The sequence below is a fragment of the Gossypium arboreum genome, chromosome 8, assembly GCF_025698485.1.
Source record: "Gossypium arboreum isolate Shixiya-1 chromosome 8, ASM2569848v2, whole genome shotgun sequence".
Taxonomy (NCBI): Eukaryota; Viridiplantae; Streptophyta; class Magnoliopsida; order Malvales; family Malvaceae; genus Gossypium; species Gossypium arboreum.
The window spans coordinates 10,930,140-10,954,799 of NC_069077.1; the positions used below are offsets into that span (position 1 = coordinate 10,930,140).

The 24,660-nt window shown below is 30.9% G+C and overlaps 1 protein-coding gene across 1 annotated transcript; it reads right to left on the reverse strand.

The window, feature by feature from the left end:
- Window positions 1-465: 465 nt before the first annotated feature.
- LOC108467614 (uncharacterized) lies at window positions 466-3,005 on the reverse strand. Its single transcript, XM_017768321.2, has 4 exons — window positions 2,420-3,005; window positions 1,493-1,729; window positions 1,196-1,413; window positions 466-1,126 (listed from the first exon to the last, which is right to left on the reverse strand). Exons 1-4 carry the CDS (start codon window positions 2,711-2,713, stop codon window positions 949-951), a joined length of 927 nt encoding a protein of 308 aa, XP_017623810.1. The 5' UTR covers window positions 2,714-3,005; the 3' UTR covers window positions 466-948.
- Between the last annotated feature and the right edge of the window lie 21,655 nt (window positions 3,006-24,660).

Consider the following 24,660-nt stretch of genomic DNA (forward strand, 5'->3'; position numbering starts at 1 on the left):
TTTAAGTTTTATGTGTTTTTGTTTGTTTTTTCATTGTTTAACGAGTCTTCAATTTTAGAAAATATCTACTCTTTTTAACACTTTTTTTAGTTTTGATTATGTATGTAATAATAGTTTTCCAAGTAATTTTAAGGATGATTTTATTATTGTCCTATGAGGCTAAAACCTTTGTTATATTGATAAAATTAATAATCCTTCATTGTGTTTGCGTTTGCTACTTTTTTTCTCTAAATTGTATGATATCATTCATTAATTTACCTTTCAAACCGTATGTAAGATCCTTTAGGGTAATCACATAATATTTTAATAATATTAACATTAACTATTTGAATTAATAAATGTTAACATTAGTATTAATTAATAACATTATAAAACTACAATACCGAAATTATTCTAAAATGTAGAAACAGAGACCGATGCTGAAATTTAAAATGGCAAAAAAAAAAAAAAAAAAAGGACGTGTCATGGCAAAATCACTTTGGACCTTTCATATATATTAGTATAGATTTCTATATTTGGCCCAAGGCTAAATATAGAAAAAGAAAAAGCATATTCATGTGAAACCCAATACAAAAAAAATAATGGAGGACAATACATTACCACCATTCTGCTACCAAAACAAAGGATTCTACAGTGCAGAATATCATATTCAACTCAACAAGTCAACAACAAAATGACATTGAATGATGTACAGAATGTCAAATAATATTGACTTTAGCAGCTTCATTCATATACAAATCTCAATTATGAGTAGGCGTGTGTGTGAGAGAGACACCAAAGAATAAACTCTTTAAATAAATGGAAGACTGTAAGATGTTATAATTTTTGTCTTGGTTTTGGTTTTCCCCTGTCACTTCCTTCACAATGTTACAAAGAACCAATTTTGTGTCACATTTCCATCCGTGGATTGCTCAATAAATAAAATTTCATCAACCCCTATAACGCATCTCACTGTAATAGCAATTCTTCTCCCTGCAACACTTTTAGTTGCCTTTTAGCATAAACTGTGAAAACAATTGTTGTAACCACTGTTAAAAGGAAACCGCCAACATTTAACAAAATTTGTGGAGCCGATAAGGTGTGTTGTTCTTGTGAAGCATCTGCCAATGTCTGTATGAGGATACCACTGCAATAACAAACGTGTAAGTTATATGCATATAGAAAGCAAAGGGGGGGATGGAGAGAGATATCTTACGTGTATATTGCAACAAAAATTTCAGGCACCATTCCTATCAAAGATCCCAAGATGTAAGGACCATATTTAACATGTGTTGCCACCGCACAATAGTTATATATGATATATGGGAATGGAGAGATTCTAATTAATGTTACAGCTTTAAACTGATGAAACCAATTTCCTTCACCAGCTGCTCTTAGAATGGCTGCTTTCTTAGGATATTTTTCTAACCAGCCCTGCATAAAGATAGAAAATGTTCAAAGTTATTGCAGATCACAACATTGGCACAATAAAAGCTTAAGACGAGGTACGTACTTGAATTCTGTGGAGGAAAAGAGAGCCAATAAAGAATGGAAGTGATACACCCACAGCAGCTGCTGATATGATTAGTAGAAATCCAAAACCATAACCAAAAGTCATCCCTGCCACCCAGATTGATGGTGTAGATGGTAGAAGTATTGTAGGGAATAATGCCACAGAGGCAAAGACTAGAACTGCCAGCATTGGAGTACTAAAGGTTGTCATCTCCCAATTGATTATAGGCATTAGCTCCTGCATTCATCATGTCACGATATAAAATGGATAATCTCCACTAGTCTTTGGAAGGAAATTATGAGTTTTAAAAGCAAAATTAATACAAACTATCACTAAAATCAACAGTGAACACTAAACAGCCTGCACCTCAAAAAATATCAAACCTAAGTGGACATTCAATATATGTCAGGTTGTATTACACAACTGAGACACATAATAAGACAAGCTCCTGCCTATAATCATCATGGAGGTGATGAAAATTTCTAACTTAAAAGATAAAAGCCTAGTCATCTGCCCATTCTGACTAAACAGTGTGCTTAGTTTAATAATAACATCAAGTGCAGCAAGGAGAAAGCTTCAGTCTATTTTTAAGAAAAAGCAGCAATAATCTCCAAAATTATACTGGTAGAAAACATTAACATTTATTAGACAATATGTATAAATCACAGAACATATCACAACCAAAAAATGTACAACCGTGAACCATCATTAACCCCGTAGCAGCACTCACAATCAAAGAGATTTCAATTAGCAAATTGAGCAAAAAAAAAAAAAAAACCTTCGATAAAAAAGATTTAAAAATCCCAAAATAAGCTAAAATCAAAAGAAACAATATACATGGCTCAGAAGAAACTCAAAATCAATATGAAAACACATTAATATGAATTGCATGTATAAAAAGATCGGGGGAGGGGGGAGAGAACAAACCTTGTCCATTAAAAAGGGGCCAACCCATCTGAAGAAAACAGCAGCCAATAACCCTATAAATGTAAATGAAACTCCCAACTTTACCCAAAACCAAATAGACCTTCTCTGTATACAAGAAAAAGCAGGCTCCTTTACCAACAAATACCTCTCTTCTGCTTCACATTCTTCCAATAATCGCTGTCTCAAAGTTACCCTTTTTCCATTAACACCATCATCGTCACCCTCAACTCTTACCTTCAGCTCTGGCACCACCTCTCCTCCCTCACCGTTACTATTACCATCATAAAAAGTCATTGAATTTCAGAACAAGAACCCTAATTTCCTATTTGGTTCCTGAGTGTAGGAAAAATGTCAGAAGCAAAGAAGAGGATAACTAAGCGAAGCAAGCAAAACTAAACGGAAAAAGGAAAACAGAAGAGTTTCAATTTTTGGTTTTTGATTAATTTTAAAGAAAACCCAAACGTTTATTTATGCTCCTTTTCCTTCATCAGATTGGGAGTTTTATGCTTTCGTAAGGTATTATAATTAATTTACGATCTGCCATTAGAGCGACAACGTCGTCGCATAAAGGTTCTAAAGGTGACACGTTGCGAAACAAGTGATGACTTGTGTAACTGAGTTTTCAACCGAGTTGAGACTTGGGATTGTAAAGTGTCAACACTTAACACGGAATTGACTCGCTCTTGGTTCAGTTCGGTAAATTACATAAATAGTTATCTAATTATTAATTTTTTTATTTTAGACACTTAAAATAAAATATTTACAATTTAAACACTCACATTATATAATTTGGTCATTTTGATCATTTTCGTTAAAGTCACGTACAGCAAGTTGACATGATAGTTAAAAGGTTAACTATATTTAGCTTTCAACTTTAACATATTATATTAATTTAATCATAATTTTAGAAAATTAACTCTCAAAATTTACTAATATTTTTAATTTGATCAATTTTAAAAAATTAAAATATATATAAAATACATAAATATTTTTGAAAGATATAATAATTAAATTTTATATTAATATTAATATTAACATTAATATTAAATAAAATAATTTTATTAATATTAAATAATAATAATAATAAAATCGTCCCTTACTGTCCTAAATAGAAAGCCCATCCTAACCCAGACAGGATGATGACCCGAACCAATTAGTCTCTTCCAAGGTCCTTGAAGACTCGAGCCAAGTCCGTTATCAGAAGCTTACTCAGCGAGTTGAGAGATGTCGGTTGGTTGATAGTGACGGTGGCGGGTCTTTTAATATTAATATAATTATTTGTATTTGATATTAAATTAAAAATATTTTTAATTATATTTAAATTTATTATTATATTTTTGAAAATATTTATGTGTTTTATATATTTCTTTGTATTTTTAGAATTTGAATTAAATTGAGAACATTTATAAATTTTGAAGGTTATTTTTAAGAATTATGATTAAATTAATATAATATGTAAAAGTTGAGGTTAAATATATTATTTTATCAACTTTTTAACTATTACTTCAACTTGCTTTGTGATTTTAACGAGAATGACCAAAATAGCTAAATTATATAACATGGGTGTTAAAATTAAAATTTTTACTTTTAAGCCTCAAATAAATTTTTTATAACCGAGTGACTATATTTTATTTAGATTGAAATTTTATCTATATTTAGTTAATTAATTTATTGCAAAATACAAATAAAATATAAAAATATGAAGAATATAGGCTAAAATTTTATTTAAACAAAATTTTAAATTGTATAAAATTTATATAATAATCTGAAATACATTTATAATATAAAAAGGTTAACTATTACAATTTTTGTTCTTTAAAATATGGATAAATGCTAATTCCAAAAGAAAATAATAATTTGAGAAAGAGGGGCGGGCATGTTGTGACGGTGACATAGTGGAGTGCTGGATGTTGGAGGACAGTGCAATCAGAAACGGACAGGTGTGCAAGAAAGAGCTGGCAGACACAAATTGTAAAGCATAGAACGCGTGCTTCTGGTTCTATCCTTTTCTTCGACGTCTGTTGATATTTTTTTATTTGGCTTAATTTATAAATTAGTATCTAATAATATCATCTTTTTCATTTTGGTACCTAAACTCAAGTGATATTTAAATTTCTTTTTCCAAGTTGGTACTTTCGTTAGTCTAGACCTATCCAAGTGTTGGGTAGCCCGCTTGACCCGGCTTAGACTGGGCTTAGACAAAGATTTTTGCATTTTGGGTCCGCTTGACTCGAATTCAATTTGAATAATAAAAATATTTTTATTACTTAAAATTGATTATAAAAATATATAAAATATCAATTAAAATATTTTTTTTAATAATGAAGCGGGCTTTTTAGGAAGGCTAAGTTGCCCGAAACAAACTTGAACTTGATTTTTTTTTGGGAACTGAGCCTCGACCTGATCCGACCTAGTCCTCGATTTGCTCTACAATAGCTCGATCATTAGTTAAACTATTAAATCTATTTAAAAAGATCTTAACCCCTTAAATTATACATTTTTTTAAGTTGGTACCTAACCTCTTTTTTTTGTCACAAGTGGTAGCTAAAATTTTGTGTTGTCCATTTTATACAAAAATATTATATTTGTTTAAAAATTCCAGCCAATAATAAATCTTCACGTCATATAAACTTAAAAGAAATTTTTCTTAATTTATTTTATTTTATATTATCCCTCTCTTTATTTTTTTTTTTTTTTCTTTCTTTGTAATACCTCGAAAATTTTTACAAGAAGATATTATCCTTGATATAGTAAAATAAGGAAATAAAGTGACAAAAGGAAATTTTGAGTTATGTCAATATTGAGAAGTATATTATGATATATTAATTCAAGAAAGGACTAAATTGTAAAAGTGAGAAAAGTTTTGTTGCACAAGAGTAAATATTCATAACTTGAGGGGTTAAAGTGTAAATATGAAAAAGTTGAAGGACCAATAGTGTAAATAATTTAAGAGTGGAATGATATAGAAACTAAGGAAAATGGACGAATTAGGACCAAATTGAAAAGATGAAGAACTATGAAGGACTAAATTGTAATTTTACCAAATTAAATGATGACTCAAGGATAGAATTTTAAAAGATAATGAAGGGCAAAATGGTCAATTGGAAGAGAGAGAAATCTAGAAAGTAATAATGATGCTAGAGATATTTTGATATTTTATAATTATTTAATTAGATAAATATTATTTTATTAATACTTTAATAAGATATTTTATTATTATTTTATTAGTATATAAAGAAAGAAAGATGAGAAATTCTCATCCATATTTTCCCATGCACTAACGTGAGAGAAAGAGAGGAAGAAAGAAATTTTTACTTTCTTTACAATTTGGTCCTTTTACCAAAAATTCAACATTTTCACCCAAAAATCAAATGAATTTCCATAGCTACCAAGAGACAAAAATGTTAAGGAGAGCATGGGGAGTTAGAATATCAAGTTGGATTCAAGAAATCGAAGCTGGAGGAGAGAGAAAAATCAAGTTAAAGATTGAAGTCAATAAGAAAAGGTAAGTACATCAAGATTTCAATATGTTTTTAAGTTTGTTATTATTGACAAAGCATGGAAATAATGTTATATTAGAGTTTTCTTACATAAGGTCCTATGTTTTTGATATGTTAGTGAAGAGAAAATAAGAGAAAGTGATGAGCAATGGTGTAGAAAAAGAAAATAAGGGTGTTATAACATGGTAATTAATAGCTTGCACAAAAACAGTTTGGACAGCAATAGTAGACTAACTTTGAAAAATCACCATAAATTTTAGAAATCGAATTAGAAGATTAAAAAAATATGGAATTAAATCTTATTGATTATAGTTTCTCATAGAAGAAATAGTGTAAGCAATGGATTTGTAAATTTTTAGATATGATGAATTTTGTGAGACAAGGTCAGAATGATTTTGGGTTCCCCTGTTCTGACTTTTAAAAATCATAAAAAATTGAATAAAAATAATTAGGGGCTTAAATTTATATTTATAAAATCCTGAATGAGTATATTTTTAATAGAAACAAACAATAACATCATTTGAATCCTGTATGAGGAGATAATTAATTTTTGGTGAAGAGGGTCGAACTGCATGACACCGTAATGGGGTAACTTTAAAAATAAACTGTACTTATTGGCTAAACCAAAATTCTGAAATTTGTATGGTAAGAATATATATGATTCTAGATTCAGGGAAATTATCGGATATTAATTTGGAGTTCTATAGATCTAGATATAAATAATTTAGTGACTATGATGCGAGATAGACAGTTTGAATATTCATAAAAGTAAATAATAAAAATTATGGATAATGTTACTTACAAGTGTGTTATCTACATTAAGGATGTGGAATGGAGAGGCGGAGGAGGAAAAATATGTATGAATATTTATCTAGCATGGCTAATTTGCATATTTTAGGCTCAGGGACTAAATTGAATAAAAGTAAAACTTTATGAGTAATTTTGTAAACATGTCAGAAATGACCAAATTGCATGAAATGGATTATTTTATTATTTAAATTACAAAATTTAATGAAATTATTAATTTAGTTCAAGATCGGGGGAAAACATGTTTTAGGGATTAAATTGAAAAGTGTTGAAATTATGAAAAAAATTCTGATATTTTATAGAATTCATGGATTGTTATCAATATATATGAGAATAATAGCTGGAAATAAGGATTAAATTGTAAGAATTTTATTATCCTGACCCTAAGGATGAAATCGTCATTAATTAAAAGTTTAGGGGCAAAATGGTAATTTTGTCTAGAGCATTAATTAAATGCATTAGAATATGAAATGAATGAAAATGATGATCAAATTTATTTATAAAGATCCGGACGACTCAAATATGAGACTTGATCGTGGAAAAGAAAAGATATCGATTAATGAAATTATAAACACAAACAAGCAATGAGGTAAGTTCGTAACTTGAATTATATTCTTAAATGCTTGAGATTGTATGTTATTTATGTGAATATGATTTGAATGTTCATTGTATGAAAATTTATGAAACATTGATAAATTTGATAAAAGGAGAAGAAATCCGGTTGAATGAAAAGAAAATTCGATGGATCTCTCAAAAGGAATTGACGGTAAAAGGATCTAGCTCGAACGGGTGATCCTATCCCGATATAGCCCTCCCAAGAATATGTGTAAACGGATTTAGCCCGGACGGGTAATCCAATTAGGTCTGAATTTAGCTTTGATCGGTAATTCAGATCCAAGCTCATTAGAGTAATTGTCGCTGGGGATTTAGCCCGACCGGTAATCCCGACAATACTCTATGAGTTTATATTACAGGATTTAGCCTGACCGTAATCCCACCGTAAGGATGAGGTTCATGGAGTGTGCTCTCGATATGAAATGTGTAAGACCATGGTTGAAAGATACCATGGCAACTGATATGAGATGTGTAAGACCATGGTTGAAAGATACCATGGCAACGTGACATGAAAAGAATAAGACCATGGTTGAAAGATACCATGGCTACATGACGAAAAATGAGTAAGACCATAGTTGAAAGACACTATGGCATCACGTCAAAGATAAATAAGACCGTGGATGGAAGACGCTATAACATCTGTTGAACAATTGATATTCGTGTAAAATGTATCAGATGACGAATGGTTATATGAAATGGTTGTGTGAAATGTTTACAAGAACTGGTCATATGGAAATATATGTACAAAAACGTTGTATGAAATAATTATGAAAATGGATAAACGAAATAAGTATAAGTACATGGAATATAATTTATGTTAAGTTTGATATAAGCTATTACCGAATAAATATACATAAAATATATGGAAATGATGAAGCATAAAATATTGATATAATGAAATGAATGATATATGCTTGTGAAGAAACGGTAAGAGCATGATATGTTTCATGACATGTACATATATAATTATCTTTGATATGTTGATACAAGGAAATTATGTAATTGAGACTATTATTAAACTCAAGTGCGACATGTCGAGAAAATAGATATATCAATGTTGAATTTATATGAGATATGTATACTAACAATATTGTTGTTTGATGCTTATACAAGTGCCAAACTGTTGACTGAATGGTAATATATTTATTTTATATGATGCATTGAATCGGTAAGTATTTTAATTTTTTTAAGTGATCTGCAAATGGTAGTAATGCTCTGAAACCCTGTTTTAGAAGCCGATACGGGTTTGGGGTGTTACATTTAGTGGTATCAGAGTTATGGATTAGTTGGTTCTCGGACTAAACGTAGTATATGTGAAGTCTAAAAACACATGTCATTATAATATGTGATAGTATGATATCTCCCGACTCTGATGAGATTTGTTTTACTTATAAAATGAGATGCTTTCTAACCCAAGATAATTCTGATAATGCTAAAAACGATACTCAGGTATATGAGTACATAGTTGATTAGTATGAATCGGAATTCATAAAGGTATGAATAAATACATGTCGATGATGAATGTTATGTGTATTATTAAAAGTAAATTATATTGCTACACGAAATATTGTGCTGATGACTAAATTACAAAATATATAAAAGTGGTATATGAAGTACATGATAAGGATTATTAGTAAATTATGGATGAATAGTGAATTTTGAAAATATTACATGTATTAAAGATAGAGAAGACATAAATAAAAGGATTATTGGTACAAGGATTAAATTGTAAAGCATGTAAAAGCATTATGCGAAAAGTGTAAAAGTGATATGCGTGCATGAAATAATTTGCCCAAGTAGACAAGATTAGAACTACTAGAAAATTAAGGGACCTCAAAGATGCTTTCGATTACTAGCACGTTAGTGCTATCGATTATTAGCACATTCAGCACATTCATACTCTCAGATAGCACTTCAGTGTTCTCTGCTTAATAGTGCATAATAACGCACCTCAGATAAGTCCCAGATACCAAGTGTTCTATCTAGTCTCTTCGGGCCTCTCTAAGTAAAAAGTAAACAATTTTCGTTATGAGGAAAAGGATTATCTCGAGTAAAATGTTAATTATGATGAAGCGTAACTCGTAAAAGTACGTATAAATGTTTTATAGTACTTGAGAATGATAAATGTTATATGAGTAAATACATGACAATTAAATTATGAGGCTTTACGATCTATACCCCTTTACTAATACAATTATATGCAATGAAAGTCATGAGAATTATATTGATTACGTTCAGAAGCGGAAAGTGAAAAGCTCAATGGTTGAACAATTGATAATGCAGTCGGAACTGAGAATGAGTTAATAAGTAAAGATGGGTTCTGAATAGAGATATTAGATTTTTCTTAAACTAGTTGAGATATACAATATCACTGTTAAAGAAAGAAGTTATTTATGGGAAAATCGATTTATTTAAATATGGTATTTACAGAATAGTTAACTGAAAATTTCTTCCGAATTAGTTTTTTTTTAGTGAAGTGAATAATGTGAAATTATTGATGACTATACTAGTCAATAGATTGGTGAATAAATTGCAAAAATATTTGAATATAGCCGTTATAACTGGGTATATTATAGTAAATTTTTTTGGGATTTTATATGGGTATCTTATATATATACTGATATTTTCAGAGGCATATGGAACTGTTCATGTTTGGATGCTATAATCAATATATGGAAAGGTTGGATAAATATGCTAATAGACAGAAATTATCGCAAGTCTGATTAATTCACAAGTGGTACTACTTTATCTTTCTTTGGTTTTCCAAGCCAATATATGTGATAGAACACTTGATAATAAGATTCATATGATATTATTTTCTATTTCTGTTGGTAGAAGCTCTGAAAGGCAAATGTGAAATATTGTATTGAAAATAAATTGTGAAATGAAAGGATAGAGAATGGATATAAATGATAAACTGGGTAAATATGTACAGAAAGAAACTATAGAACTACAGAAATAATGAAATTCATGATCAAAAGAGAACAACGAAATTTCGAGGACGAAATTTATTTAAGGGGGAGAGAAATGTAATACCCTGAAAATTTTTACAGTAAGATATTATCCTTGATATAGTAAAATAAGGAAATAAAGTGACAAAAAGGGAAATTTTGAGTTATGTCAATATTGAGAAGTATATTATGATATATTAATTCAAGAAAGGACTAAATTGTAAAAGTGAGAAAAGTTTTGTTGCACAAGAGTAAATATTCATAATTTGAGGGGTTAAAGTGTAAATATGAAAAATTTGAAGGACCAATAGTGTAAATAATTTAAGAGTGGAATGATCTAGAAACTAAGGAAAATGGATGAATTAGGACCAAATTGAAAAGATGAAGAACTATGAGGGACTAAATTGTAATTTTACCAAATTAAATGATGACTCAAGGATGAAATTTTAAAAGATAATGAAGGGCAAAATGGTCAATTGGAGGAGAGAGAAATCTAGAAAGTAATAATAATGCTAGAGATATTTTGATATTTTATAATTATTTAATTAGATAAATATTATTTTATTAATACTTTAATAAGATATTTTATTATTATTTTATTAGTATATAAAGAAAGAAAGATGAGAAATTCTCATCCATATTTTCCCATGCACTAACGTGAGAGAAAGAGAAGAAGAAAGAAAATTTTTCTTTCTTTACAATTTGGTCCTTTTACCAAAAATTTACCATTTTCACCCAAAAATCAAATGAATTTCCATAGCTACCAAGAGACAAAAATGTTAAGGAGAGCATGGGGAGTTAGAATATCAAGTTGGATTCAAGAAATCGAAGCTGGAGGAGAGAGAAAAATCAAGTTAAAGATTGAAGTCAATAAGAAAAGGTAAGTACATCAAGATTTCAATATGTTTTTAAGTTTGTTATTATTGACAAAGCATGGAAATAATGTTATATTAGAGTTTTCTTACATAAGGTCCTATGTTTTTGATATGTTAGTGAAGAGAAAATAAGAGAAAGTGATGAGAAATGGTGTAGAAAAAGAAAATAAAGGTGTTATAACATGGTAATTAATAGCTTGCACAAAAACAGTTTGGACAGCAGCAGTAGCCTAACTTTGAAAAATCACCATAAATATTAAAAATCGAATTAGAAGATTAAAAAAATATGGAATTAAATCTTATTGATTATAGTTTCTCATAGAATAAATATTGTAAGCAATGGATTTGTAAATTTTTAGATATGATGAATTTTGTGAGACAAGGTCAGAATGATTTCGGGTTCCCCTGTTCTGACTTTGAAAAATCATAAAACATTTAATAAAAAAAATTATGGGCTTAAATTTATATTTCTAAAATATTGAATGAGTCTATTTTTAATAGAAACAAACAAGAACATCATTTGAATCCTGTATGAGGAGATAATTAATTTTTGGTGAAGAGGGTCGAATCTGTCGACAATGCAGAACAAGGGTAACTTTAAAAATAAACTGTACTTATTGGCTAAACCAAAAATTCTAAAATTTGTATGGTAAGAATATATATGAGTCTAGATTCAGGTCAAATTATCGGATATTAATTTTGAGTTCTATAGATCCAGATATAAATAATTTAGTGACTATGATGCAGATAGACAGCTTGAATATTCATAAAAGTAAATAATAAAAATTATGGATAATGTTACTTACAAGTGTGTTATCTACATTAAGGATGTGGAATGGAGAGGCGGAGGAGGAAAAATATGTATGAATATTCATCTAGCATGGCTAATTTGCATATTTTAGGCTCAGGGACTAAATTGAATAAAAGTAAAACTTTATGGGAAATTTTGTAAACATGTCAGAAATGACCAAATTGCATGAAATGGATTATTTTATTATTTAAATTACAAAATTTAATGAAATTATTAATTTAGTTCAAGATCGGGGGAAAACATGTTTTAGGGATTAAATTGAAAAGTGTGGAAATTATGAAAAAAATTCTGATATTTTATAGAATTCATGGATTGTTATCAATATATATGAGAAAAATAGCTGGAAATAAGGATTAAATTGTAAGAATTTTATTTTCCTGACCCTAAGGATGAAATCGTCATTAATTAAAAGTTTAGGGGCAAAATGGTAATTTTGCCTAGAGCATTAATTAAATGCATTAGAATATGAAATGAATGAAAATGATGATCAAATTTATTTATAAAGATCCGGACGACTCAAATATGAGACTTGATCGTGGAAAAGAAAAGATATTAGATTAATGAAATTTTAAACACAAACAAGCAATGAGGTAAGTTCGTGTAACTTGAATTATATTCTTAAATGCTTGAGATTGTATGTTATTTATGTGAATATGATTTGAATGTTCATTGTATGAAAATTTATGAAACATTGATAAATTTGATAAAAGGAGAAGAAATCTCGGTTGACTAAAAAGAAAATTCGATGGATCTCTGAAAAGGAATTGACAGTAAAAAGGATCTAGCCCGGACGGGTGATCCTATCCTGATATAGCCCTCCCAAATAATATGTGTAAAACGGATTTAGCCCGGACGGGTAATCCGAATTAGGGTCTGAATTTAGCCTGGACTGGTAATCCCGACAATACTTTATGAGTTTATATTACAGGGGATTTAGCCTGGACTGGTAATCCCACTGTAAGGATGAGGTTCGCGGGAGTGTGCTCTCTGATATGAAATGTGTAAGACCATGGTTGAAAGATACCATGGCAACATGACAGAAAATGAGTAAGACCATAGTTGAAAGACACTATGGCATCACGTCAAAGATAAATAAGACCGTGGATGGGAGACGCTATAACATCTGTTGAACAATTGATATTCAGGTAAAATGTATCAGATGACGAATGGTTATATGAAATGGTTGTGTGAAATGTTTACAAGAACTGGTCATATGGAAATATATGTACAAAAACGTTGTATGAAATAATTATGAAAATGGATAAACGAAATAAGTATAAGTACATGGAATATAATTTATGTTAAGTTTGATATAAGCTATTACCAGAATAAATATACATAAAATATATGGAAATGATGAAGCATAAAATATTGATATAATGAAATGAATGATATATGCTTGTGAAGAAACGGTAAGAGCATGATATGTTTCATGACATGTACATATATGATTATCTTTGATATGTTGATACAAGGAAATTATGTAATTGAGACTATTATTAAACTCAAGTGCGACATGTCGAGAAAATAGATATATCAATGTTGAATTTATATGAGATATGTATACTAACAATGTTGTTGTTTGATGCTTATACAAGTGCCAAACTGTTGACTGAATGGTAATATATTTATTTTATATGATGCATTGAATCGGTAAGTATTTTAATTTTTTTAAGTGATCTGCAAATGGTAGTAATGCTTCGAAACCCTGTTCTGGCAGCGGATACGGGTTAGGGGTGTTACATTCTTCTTTCTTTATAATGTCTAGCAATATCAATAATGCTCAAAATTTTCCCTCATGAGATCAATACACTAGCAATTAATTTTGTTTTCGAACTTCACCACCTAATTGCTCTAACTAGCAGGATTAAAAAAATTATTTGATAGATCAAAACTAGATTTTTTTAGAACTAGACCGGATTGATCAAGAACCAATCAAGGTACTGGTCTGGATATAGGACTTGTGTAACACCCCTGTTCCGTATCCATCGTCAGAATAGGGTTATGGAGTATTACCAGAGTTTATAGATAAATCAAGCCAAAAATACTATTCACTTTCGACAATAATTATATAGTCCATTTAATGGACCTTCGAGGCCCAATATGAACAGTAGAAATGATTCGGGACTAAATCGGAAACACTAAGGATTTTTCGCGAATTTACAAAATTTTCCTTATGTACAGTGCACACACGCCCGTGTAACTCTCTGACTTATAGGGTATGAAGAAATTTAGGTTATACGGCCAAGTCACACGCCTGTGTGCTAGGCCATGTGGTTGTTTTAATTTTTATAATTTAGGTGCAGTTTTCACACGGCTATGTAACACCCCCGTGTCCAAGTGTAATAGCCTACTTTCAGTGAAATCAGAACAGTGGTTTCGTGACCACAAATCCAAGCTAAAAAGAAAATTTTATTTTAAAATTATGGCATGGTCTATATTATGGTAGGAAGGTTGCATGAAACTTTTGATAAGAAAATTTATTGATTTTGTAGTTAATTGATTAAAAATGTATTTTCGGGACTCTGTTCCAAGAATCAATTCTTAAATATTTTTAATAAATATTTACGAAGTCAGTTGTATAGTTAATTAGGTTTTTGTTAAGTGAATTTGCTTGAATTAAAAATAATTAGGTAAAAGGATTAAATTGCAATAGAGGTAAAAGTTTAATTATAGATTCAAGAAAAACTAAAGGAACTAAAAAGGAAATTATACTATTTTTAAAATGTTGAGGCGGTTTAAGTATGAAAAATCTTAGATTTTTTTAGTTTAAAACGTATATATATATATAATAGTAATTAATTATAAAGTATATTATTATATTATTATATTATACTATTTTATATTTATGAAACAAAAGAGAAAGAAAAACAGAATAGAGATACGAAACAGAAAGAAAAGAAAAGAAAAGGAAATTAGGGTTTTTGAAGTTCAAATTCAAATTGTCTCGGAAAGATTGAAAAAGAAAAGTGATCGTGGAAAAAAAAAGATACCGAATTAAAAGAATTTTGATTACAAGTTGCTATCGAGGTAAGTTCGTATAACTTGAATGAGTATGTAAATATGTTAATTTAAATGTTGTATTGTATTGTATATGATGTATGAAATTGAATATATGAAATATATAGATGTGAAATGAAAGAAATGATACATGTTTGAAAAATAATAATAAATGGGTGAAATTCCGTTTGATTGTTGGTGACTGATGGATAAATGGAGATTTCCCGAAATAAATGAAATTCTGCATGTGTTGTAGAAATGGTTTGAGCTCGGATGGAAAATCTGACAAAAGCCTTCTCAAGAATTAAAAGTGAATAGGATTTATTTTTGATTCATTAAAAGAAATTAAGGTGAATAGGATTTATTCCTGATTCACTATAAATATTTAAAGTGGATAAGATTTGTTCCTGATTCACTATGGTAACTTAAGGTGGATAAGATTTTCCCTAAAATGGTAATCCTGATTCGCTACGGTTACTTGATATGTAACTCGAGAGAGTGCTTGATGATTTAACATCCTAAGGGCTAAATTTTGGATATGAATTGATGAAATATGGAAATGTACACTTTATGTATACTACTAAAAAATCCACGATAATTCCAATGATTCAACGGATGAGATAGTAAAACGAGACATGAGAAATATGAGATGGAATGAGAAAATAGCATGATGAGCTCATCTATGCCTATTGGTACGTTTGTTACTAACATGTTTGATTGAAATGTTTATGAATAGGCAAATAGCCAAAATGAATGGAAATTATGCTTTTATATGATTTAAATGTTAAATATGATTGGTAAGTTTAATTCATGTTATATGAACTTACTAAGCATAAATATGCTTATTAGGTTTTATTTTCCTTGTCTTATAGTGCTTGAAAGCTCGGAAGCAGTGGAAGACGGGTCGAATACTTCATCACACTATCATCCTGTCAATTTTGGTATAATGGTTTACTTATTTTGAAAACAGCATGTACAGCTAAATTAGTGAAATAATAAATGTTACACAATGTTTGGAAGTTAGCCATTGGTATGGCTAGCAATGATATATATATATAAACATATGAGTTCATAAGGTTATAAATGGTTCTCATACACACATGGATGAAATAGTATAAGTATGGTAAGGAAAATATGCATATTGATGTGTCATATGGTATATTAATTAAGGATATATGATATTGTGAATGTGGTTACTTTGGTAAGTTTGGGTAATAGGTTTTTATGACGTTAAAGTAGAGTTTTCTTACATGAGGAATTATGTTCATAATATGATAGTGAAGGAAAATAAAAGGGAGTGATGGGAAATATTGAAGTGAAAGGAAATAAATGTGTTATAAACTTAGTCATTAATATTTTGCACTAAAATAGTCGTACATAATTGCTGTAGTCTAATTTTTAAAAATCACCAAAAATTTTGGAAATTAATTTAGAGGTTGAATAAAATATGAATTTAAATATTATCGAGTCTAGTTTCTTATAAAGGAAACGGTGTAAGAAAAAGAATTTCATATTAGGAGATATTTGAATTTGTGTAAGATAGAGTCAGAATGATTTTGAAATCCCTTGTTCTAATTTGAGAAAATCATTAAAAAATGTAAAAAAATAATTATGTGTTATAATTTATATTATTAGAATCCTTAACGGGTCTATTTTCAAAAGAAATAAACGAGAACATTATTCTAATCTCGTACTAAGAGATAATTAATTTTTATTGAAGAGGGGTCAGGACTTTTGGACAGTGAAACATAGGTGAATTTAAAGAATAAACTGTACTTATTAGCTAGACCAAAAATTCTGAAAATTTTATGGTAAGAAGATATGTGAGTCTAGTTTCAGGAAAAATTAGTGGTTCTCAGTTTGGAGCTTTGTAGCTCAAGATATAAATAATTTAATGATTATGACTCAGGTGGACAGTTTTGTTATGAACATAAGAAAATTGTGGAATTATGTGTAGTTATTTTGTAAACTTCGGTAACATCCTGTAACCCTGTTCCGGTGATGGATACGGGTTAAGGGTGTTACACCAAGGCCATGTCATCCAATGGCTGAGACACACGCCCGTGTCTCTGCCCGTGTGCTCAATTCTGAGCATTCTTTTTTTCATTTTTTTAAGGTGTAGGGGACACACGGCCAAAACATATACCCATATGCCAGGCAGTGTGGACGAAAATAGGTCATTTTAAGACCACTTTTCTCACCATTACACTATCAACCTGCATATGATACTTTCACATACCAAAATACACCAATCAAGCAGCCAACACAAGTTTTAATACAAGCTTTAGACCTATGTTTTATAACACAACTCGTTTGCATAAACTTACCATATAATCTCATTCATTAACTACTTTTAAATTCTATTTAACATATACATATATACTAACATATATGTGTATGAGCCATTCAAGACCATATTACAATATCACTTTCTTTTCAGTCAATCATATACATACCATATAAACCAAAAGTTGTACTATAAAATCTACAGGTAAAATCTGGATAGTGTGTTCCAATGTGTTGATCCAGTCCTCTAAACTCGCGTCAATCTACACAGAATATTAGCACACAGAAGTAAGCTTATGAAAGCTTAGTAAGCTCATAGGCTCAAAACATAAATCTTACCGAATTACAATAACAATTCAATAATAAATTTTTCACTAAAGTTTCCTGTCATACACAATTTCAAATGATGAATTCATTGAATGGAGCTCAATATAAATAACTAACTAAATCTCAACACTTAATTTCAAATAACACTTACCATTATTTGTCAAAGTAGGGAACGTCTTACGGAATTGAGTACGTCATTAACTTGATGCCAAATTCCACTTTGGTTTTGCACACATTTTACCATGGTTTTGCTATGATCACACACTTTATCACATTGTCACAGCTTAGCTATAGTCTTACACTTGCACACATATATAACTGCCATGATTCAATCATGGTCTTACGTTCACTTTCATAGTGCCATAGCTCCGCTATGATCTCACATTTCACACTTTGTCATGGTTTAAACATGGTCTTATCCGTCAATTCATCACTGATCACTGAATGAACGTACTCAATCCTGCGTTTTCCTTAATTCGAACTTTCAATTCGATTTTTACATTATTACAATTATTATAATTCAATATAAAAAATACAAATATAAATATTGTATTATTCACAAAATTTACATTTGAATATAAAAATTCAGCCATATGAACTTACCTGGCAATTCCGTAGAAGTTATGGAAATTCAAGGACTAATCGAAAATTTTCTCGTTTCCACGTTTATCTTCGGACTCTCGATCTATAATATAGAATTTTCCATTCATTAGAATTCATTTAAATTCTAATTCACTTAACATTTTATGCCCTTCAATTTTTGAAATTACACTTTTACCCAAAATTTATAATTTTTACAATTTAATCCCTACTCAATTAGCACTTCATTTGAACTAATTTCTCCTCAAATAACACTTATCTAATCATTTTAAGCTATTTAACATTCACAATTTAAACATCAAACCCTAATCCATAACTTTTTCACAACTAGATCCTAAAATCATTTTTCTATCAAAATAATTGAATAAAATCATCATATAATGAAATTAGAGCTTTAAATCCATGATAATTCATCATAAAATTTCAACACTCAATCATGGTAACTTTAAATTGTATCCATAAAATTAAAAACTAATGAATTCAATAATTGGACCTAGTTGTAAAAGTATCAAAATCACTAAAATTATAAGAAATAATCAAGAATTGAACTTACTTGTAGCAAGAATATGAAAAATGAGTTTAGAAGAACTCTTCTATGGCTGTTTTGGTTGGAGAACGATGAATAAATGTCTAGATTTCTTTTTAGTCCAAATTTTATCTTATTAATCTTTATTTTATTTCCCATTTTACCCTTATTTCACCTATTTCCTTGATATTTTTCTGCTCCCACCGTTTCAACAATCCCATATGTGGTTGTTTGCTCCTTTAATCCTTTCTTAGTAGACACTTAAGTATTTAATCACTTTAACAATTTTTTGTACCATTTACAATTTAGTCCTTTTTAATTAATTAACTATCAAAACATTAAAATTTTATGAAGAAACTTTAATACTAACTCAAATAACACTCCATAAATATTTCTAAAATTATTTATAACTCAGTTTGTAGATTTGAGGTCTCGATACCTCATGTTTGACCCATTTGACCAAACAAATTCTTTTAATTCACATAATTCTCTAATTCATAAATATTTCTAAATTCACACATGACTCATAAATATTAATTTACTAAATTTCAAACTTACTCGTCAAATTTAGTGATCTCGAATCATTGTTCCCGACACCACTGAAATTTAGGCTGTTACAGTTTGAACCGATTGATTTGAAAATTGATACAAATTGATTCAACCAAGCTAAAAAAATCAATTCAACCGATTTTCGTTATTTTTTAAAATATTTATTTATTGAATTTTTAACCAATTTATTGATTGAACTGAACAAATTAATCAAACTGGGAACTGGTGGCCAATTAGTTTGACCATCGATCAATAAAAATAAAAGAATATATATATATATATATATATAGAGAAAATAAAACTTTTTTTTTATTTTTTGCCACTTATCAATTTTTAATTGGTTATCTTTTTTTTAAATAGATTTAATGGTTTAATTAACGATTAAACTAAAAGATGTACCAACTTGTGAAAATATAGTTTAGGTACCACTTATGACCAAAAATTTGTTTAGGTACAAAAAAAGGAAAAAAAAGTATAGTTTTGTACCAATTTGTGAGTTGAACCTTTTTTTAAATAGACTTCACAATTTAACTAGAAGTTTGACTAATTGATGTGCCAACTTGAGAAAAAAAGCATAGTTTTTTTTTTACCAATTTGTGGGTTAAACTTTTTGTTAAAATAGACTTAACAATTTGACTAGCGGTTTGACTAATTGAGGTACCAACATTAAAAAAAAAATAAGGAGTAATTTAGGTACCATTTGCAACCAAAACAGGTTTAGGTACCAAAATGAGAAAAATGATATAGTTTAGGTACAAATTTGTGAGTTAAGTCTTTTTATTTTTCATTTTAAGAAAAAAGGTAAATTACATCCAAGGTAACTAAACTATTAATAAGTTTACTTTTTGGTCACTCAACTTTAAAAAGTTACAAAATAGTCATTGAACTATCTGAAAGTTTTCATTTAAATCACCAAACTATTCAAAAGTTTTTATATAAGCCATTGTGTAACAACCCGATTTTGGTCCTAGTCGGAATGGTGATTTCGGAACCACTAACCCGAAGTCAAAGAAATTATTTTAATATCATTTTATGTTATAGCATGGTTATATGAATGTTTGAAAATTTTGGTGGACTAATTTTAGCGATTTCTTGCTTAATTTCGAAAAAGGACTAAATCGCATAAAGTGCGAAAGATTTGTTTTACTAGCTAAAAGTGTTAAATGGCTATGAAACATTAAATTAGAGGTCCTTAATGAGTAAATAGACCATAAATTTATTAGTGGCTGGACATGGAGCCTTAATTCATGGAATGGTCAAATGTTAGGTGAATTAATTGATAATAAAATATTAACCTAAAAGGCCAGCTATCATCTTTTTCAATTTCCTTTCTTCTCCACCGAAAATTTTGGCAAAGAGGGGGTTTTGAGAGCTCAAAATTTCAGCAACTTCTATCCCTTGCAAGTAAGTGGTTTTGATGGTCATTTTTGTTTATTTTTGTGTTTTTAAAACCCTTATAGCTTAATCTAGCTAATGAGTGGACTATTTTGCAAAATGGTTGATAGTCTAGAGATTTACCATGAGAGGATTTTTGATGTTATCTGAGTATTTATAGAAGAAAATGAATCTTAGTTGTTAAATAAACAACTTTTGTGAAAAGGGTTTTCATGAAAACACCTAAAAGGACCATTTTGTGAAGTTTATAAAATATGTTGTAAATGTCTGAAATAATTGAAAATTTTGAGTTTCTATAAGAGTAATAAAGGTTCGGCTAGGCTTTTTAAAGGAGGAAATTTAATTAAAATCGTTTTACGAGCCTAGGGGCAAAATCGTAACTTTGTAAAAGTCTAAGGGCAAGACAGTAATTTTGCCAAAGTAGGAATTTTGGAATGTCTTGATTAATGTGATGATTAAATAAATAAATTTTTCCATTATAGATCAAGAAATATAGAATCCAGACTTAGACCAGGAGAAAATCAAGCTAGTGGACTAAATTAAACTAGTCGCCCATATTTTGCATACCGAGGTAAGTTCGTGTGTAAATAACATACTTTATATTATGCAATTAATAATCGATGTTGAATGAGTTTGTAATTAATGTTACAAATATGTCCAAAGAGACTTGATGTGGTAAATTTCCGGTTGAACCCTAGGAATATTAGGATACTGAGGTCATGCCATTAGGGTATATGTGAGCTAGTGTAAGACCATGTTTGGAACATGGCATCAGCATTGTTATGAGAGCTAGTGTAAGACCATGTCTGGGACATGCCATCGGCCTTAATATGTGATCCAATGTAAGACCATGTTTGGAACATGGCATCGGCATTGTTACGAGAGCTAGTGTAAGACCATGTCTAGGACATAGCATTGGCATCTTACCCTTTTGTGTGAGGCTTCTTGGGTATCCTTTAGTATTCCAACCGGTTCAACAAGTAAATTAAAGATTTTATCAAGATAAAAAAAGTTATGATTATGTTGTAAGTGGTATAAGTACCTACACGAAACTCATGAGAAATGAGCATCAATTTATATTATATGAATAGTGAGGATGAAAATAAGTTATGCCTATGATCATATGAAAATTTTGTGTAAGTTTATAATATATTGTGCGCATGATAGTGCATGATTGATGTTATTACTTATTTACATGCAAATTTACTAAGCTTTATGCTTACTCCCTTTCCTTTCCATTTTCTTATAGCATCGCCAAGCTAACTCAGGGATCAAAGGACTTCAGAGGCTCGATCACACTATCAATCAGAATATTTGGTATAGTTATATTTATCATTTTGAGTATGGCATGTATAACGACTTGGTCTTTTTGCTAAGTGTCATATTGTTTTAGCAAAATATGTTGGCTTGTCATGAAGGTTGATTCATTTTGTATAAGACCATGTATGATGGTTAATATTTATTATTGCTAAATGCATTTGATGAGGATTTCCATGGATGTGGTTATTGCATGGTTTGTATTGATAAGTTGGAGATGTTGTATGCGATAGAAAATAGCTTAGAATCGATGTGTGGATGTTTGGTTGTGGCTGTTTTGGTTATGTGTTTATGTTTGGATTGAATATGTTTGATGTGGTGTAGGTTGGTGCAAGTAAGGGTGGCAAAAAGGCTTGGTAGATAACCTTGTTTTTGCTCACATAGGAACATACACGGGCGTGTGTTTAGGCCGTGTGTGACACACGGTCTGCCCCATGGGCGTGTAGTTAGGCTGTGTGTCCCCTGCACCTAAATTTGGAAAAATAGAATGCCAGTAGTAGCCACACGGGCGGAGACATGGCCATGTGTCTCAGCCGTGTGGAGGATACGGCCATAGGACATGGGCATGTGCCTAGGCTGAGTGAAGTCTGTACCTTAAATGTGAAATTAAATTGGTCATACTGCCTAGCACATAGGCGTGTGCCTTGGCCGTGTGCCCCTAAATGGTTGATGACGTCAGAAATAGAATGTCAAGGTTTTAATACACGAGCTGAGACACGGGTGTGTCATGGCTGTGTGAGGGACACGGGCTATGGACACTGGCGTGTGCCAAGCCATGTGAAAACCTCTGTAGGTTTGAATTGAGAAATAAATCTACACGGGCCTTCAACATGGCCGAGTGAAGAGGACACACGGGCGTGTCTCCCTTCCACACGGCCGTGTCCTCCTGTTTGCATTGAAATTTTTTCAAAGTTTTCTAAAGTGTTCAGTTTATTCCCAAATCATTTCGAAAGCGTGTTTTAGGCCTCGTAGGTCCATATTAAGAACGTTAAGAGGAAGTTTGAAAGTTTTAAATTTGAGCAAAATTTTATGACCCGAAAATATTTGTATGCATGTGTTTAAGTTTAATAAGGCCTCGTACCCTGTCCCGGCGTAGGATGCGAGTAAAGGGTACTTCATTTAGTGGTATCAGTGCTATGGTTTAGTCGATTCTTGGACTAACCTAGCATAAGTACAATTCTAGCTATACATGCCATATAGGTGATATGATAGTGTGATGACTCCTGACGAATTTAAATTGTGTTTTCATATAGTAAATGGATCTCGATGGAGCAGTGCCAGATGATGTAGAGAGTAATTCACCGGCTCCCACTGAGGGGACTGCCCTAGTCGAGAGTGGGCCCGTGACACTGAGTTAGGGTGGAGGGGCTAGAGAAGCCATATGATAGATGCTTGGTATTCGGAGTTTGTTCGTACAAATCCGAACATTCCACCTCCTCTACCCCCTCCAATTCCCCAGTCTGCCCCTGTAGTTCCCCAAGTGGTGGAGATGTTAAGAAGGAAAAAACCTCCAGTTGACAGAATTCAGAAGCAAGGGGCTGAGGAATTTAGAGCAAATATAGATGATGACCTAGAAAGGGCAGAGTTCTGGCTAGAAAATACCATTAGGGTATTCGATGAATTGTATTGCACACCTGAGGAGTGCATGAAGTGTGTTGTGTCACTCCTGCGAGACTCGGCCTACCAATGGTGGAACACCCTTATGTCGATTGTACCAAGGGAAAGGATTACATGGAAGTTTTTCCAAGAGGAATTCAAAAAGAAGTATATTAGTCAGAGGTTCATAGACCACAAGAGGAAGGAATTTCTAGAATTTTAGTAAGGCAGAATGACAGTAACAAATTATGAGCGTGGGTTCATGAGACTTAACAAATACGCTAGGGAGTGCATCTCTACTGAAGCCATCATGTGCAAGAGATTTGAGGACGGATTGAACGAAGACATCTGATTATTAGTTGGCATCTTAGAGTTAAGGGAGTTTGTGGTGCTTGTTGAAAAAGCTTGCAAGGCAAAATAGTTGGTCAAGGAGAAGAGAAAAGCTAAAAACGAGTCTCGTGACTCAAAGAAAAGACAAATGGAAAGATCATTTCAGACCTTATCCAAGAAATTGAGAGAGTTTCCTACTCGATCAAGTGCGTCAGTAGGATTCTCGAGCATAAATAAGAATAAGCAGTATACAGTGTCTAAAGTTCAAACCACTTCTATCATGAGTATTGGTAGTGCTCGGTCGAACAGACCAGAATGTTCACAGTGCGGTAGAGGTCATTTTGGTGAGTGCCGAGAAAATGAAAGAGGCTATTTCAAATGTGGGTCACTAGACCATTTTATTCGTATTTGTCCCGAGATGGTTGAGAAAGATAGAGATCAATGTGTAGGATTGGCTAACACTCCTTCTAGGAGTAGACAACAAAAGAACCTAGGAAGTGGGGCTAGCAGCAGAGGTGCGCCTAGAGATTCTGCCGTGAGGTCCAAGGACCGAGCGCCTACAAGGACTTATGCCATTCGCGCTTGTGAAGAGGCATCGTCACCGGATGTGATTACGGGTACTTTTTCTCTTCACGATATTTCTGTTGTTGCTTTGATTGATCCGGGGTCTACCCATTCGTGTGCTTGTGTGAAAATTGGTGTCCAGCATGAATATGCCTGTTGAGTCTACAAAATTTGTGATAAAAGTGTTAAACC

What these genes read in the sequence shown, in the direction of transcription:
- LOC108467614 (XM_017768321.2), bottom strand. Translation starts at nt 2,713, where the DNA reads ATGACTTTTTATGATGGTAATAGTAACGGTGAGGGAGGAGAGGTGGTG. An exon ending in GCCCCTTTTTAATGGACAAG is followed by an intron (nt 1,730 to 2,419) that starts GTTTGTTCTCTC and finishes TGATGAATGCAG; the next exon opens with GAGCTAATGCCTATAATCAA. An exon ending in TTTTCCTCCACAGAATTCAA is followed by an intron (nt 1,414 to 1,492) that starts GTACGTACCTCG and finishes ATCTTTATGCAG; the next exon opens with GGCTGGTTAGAAAAATATCC.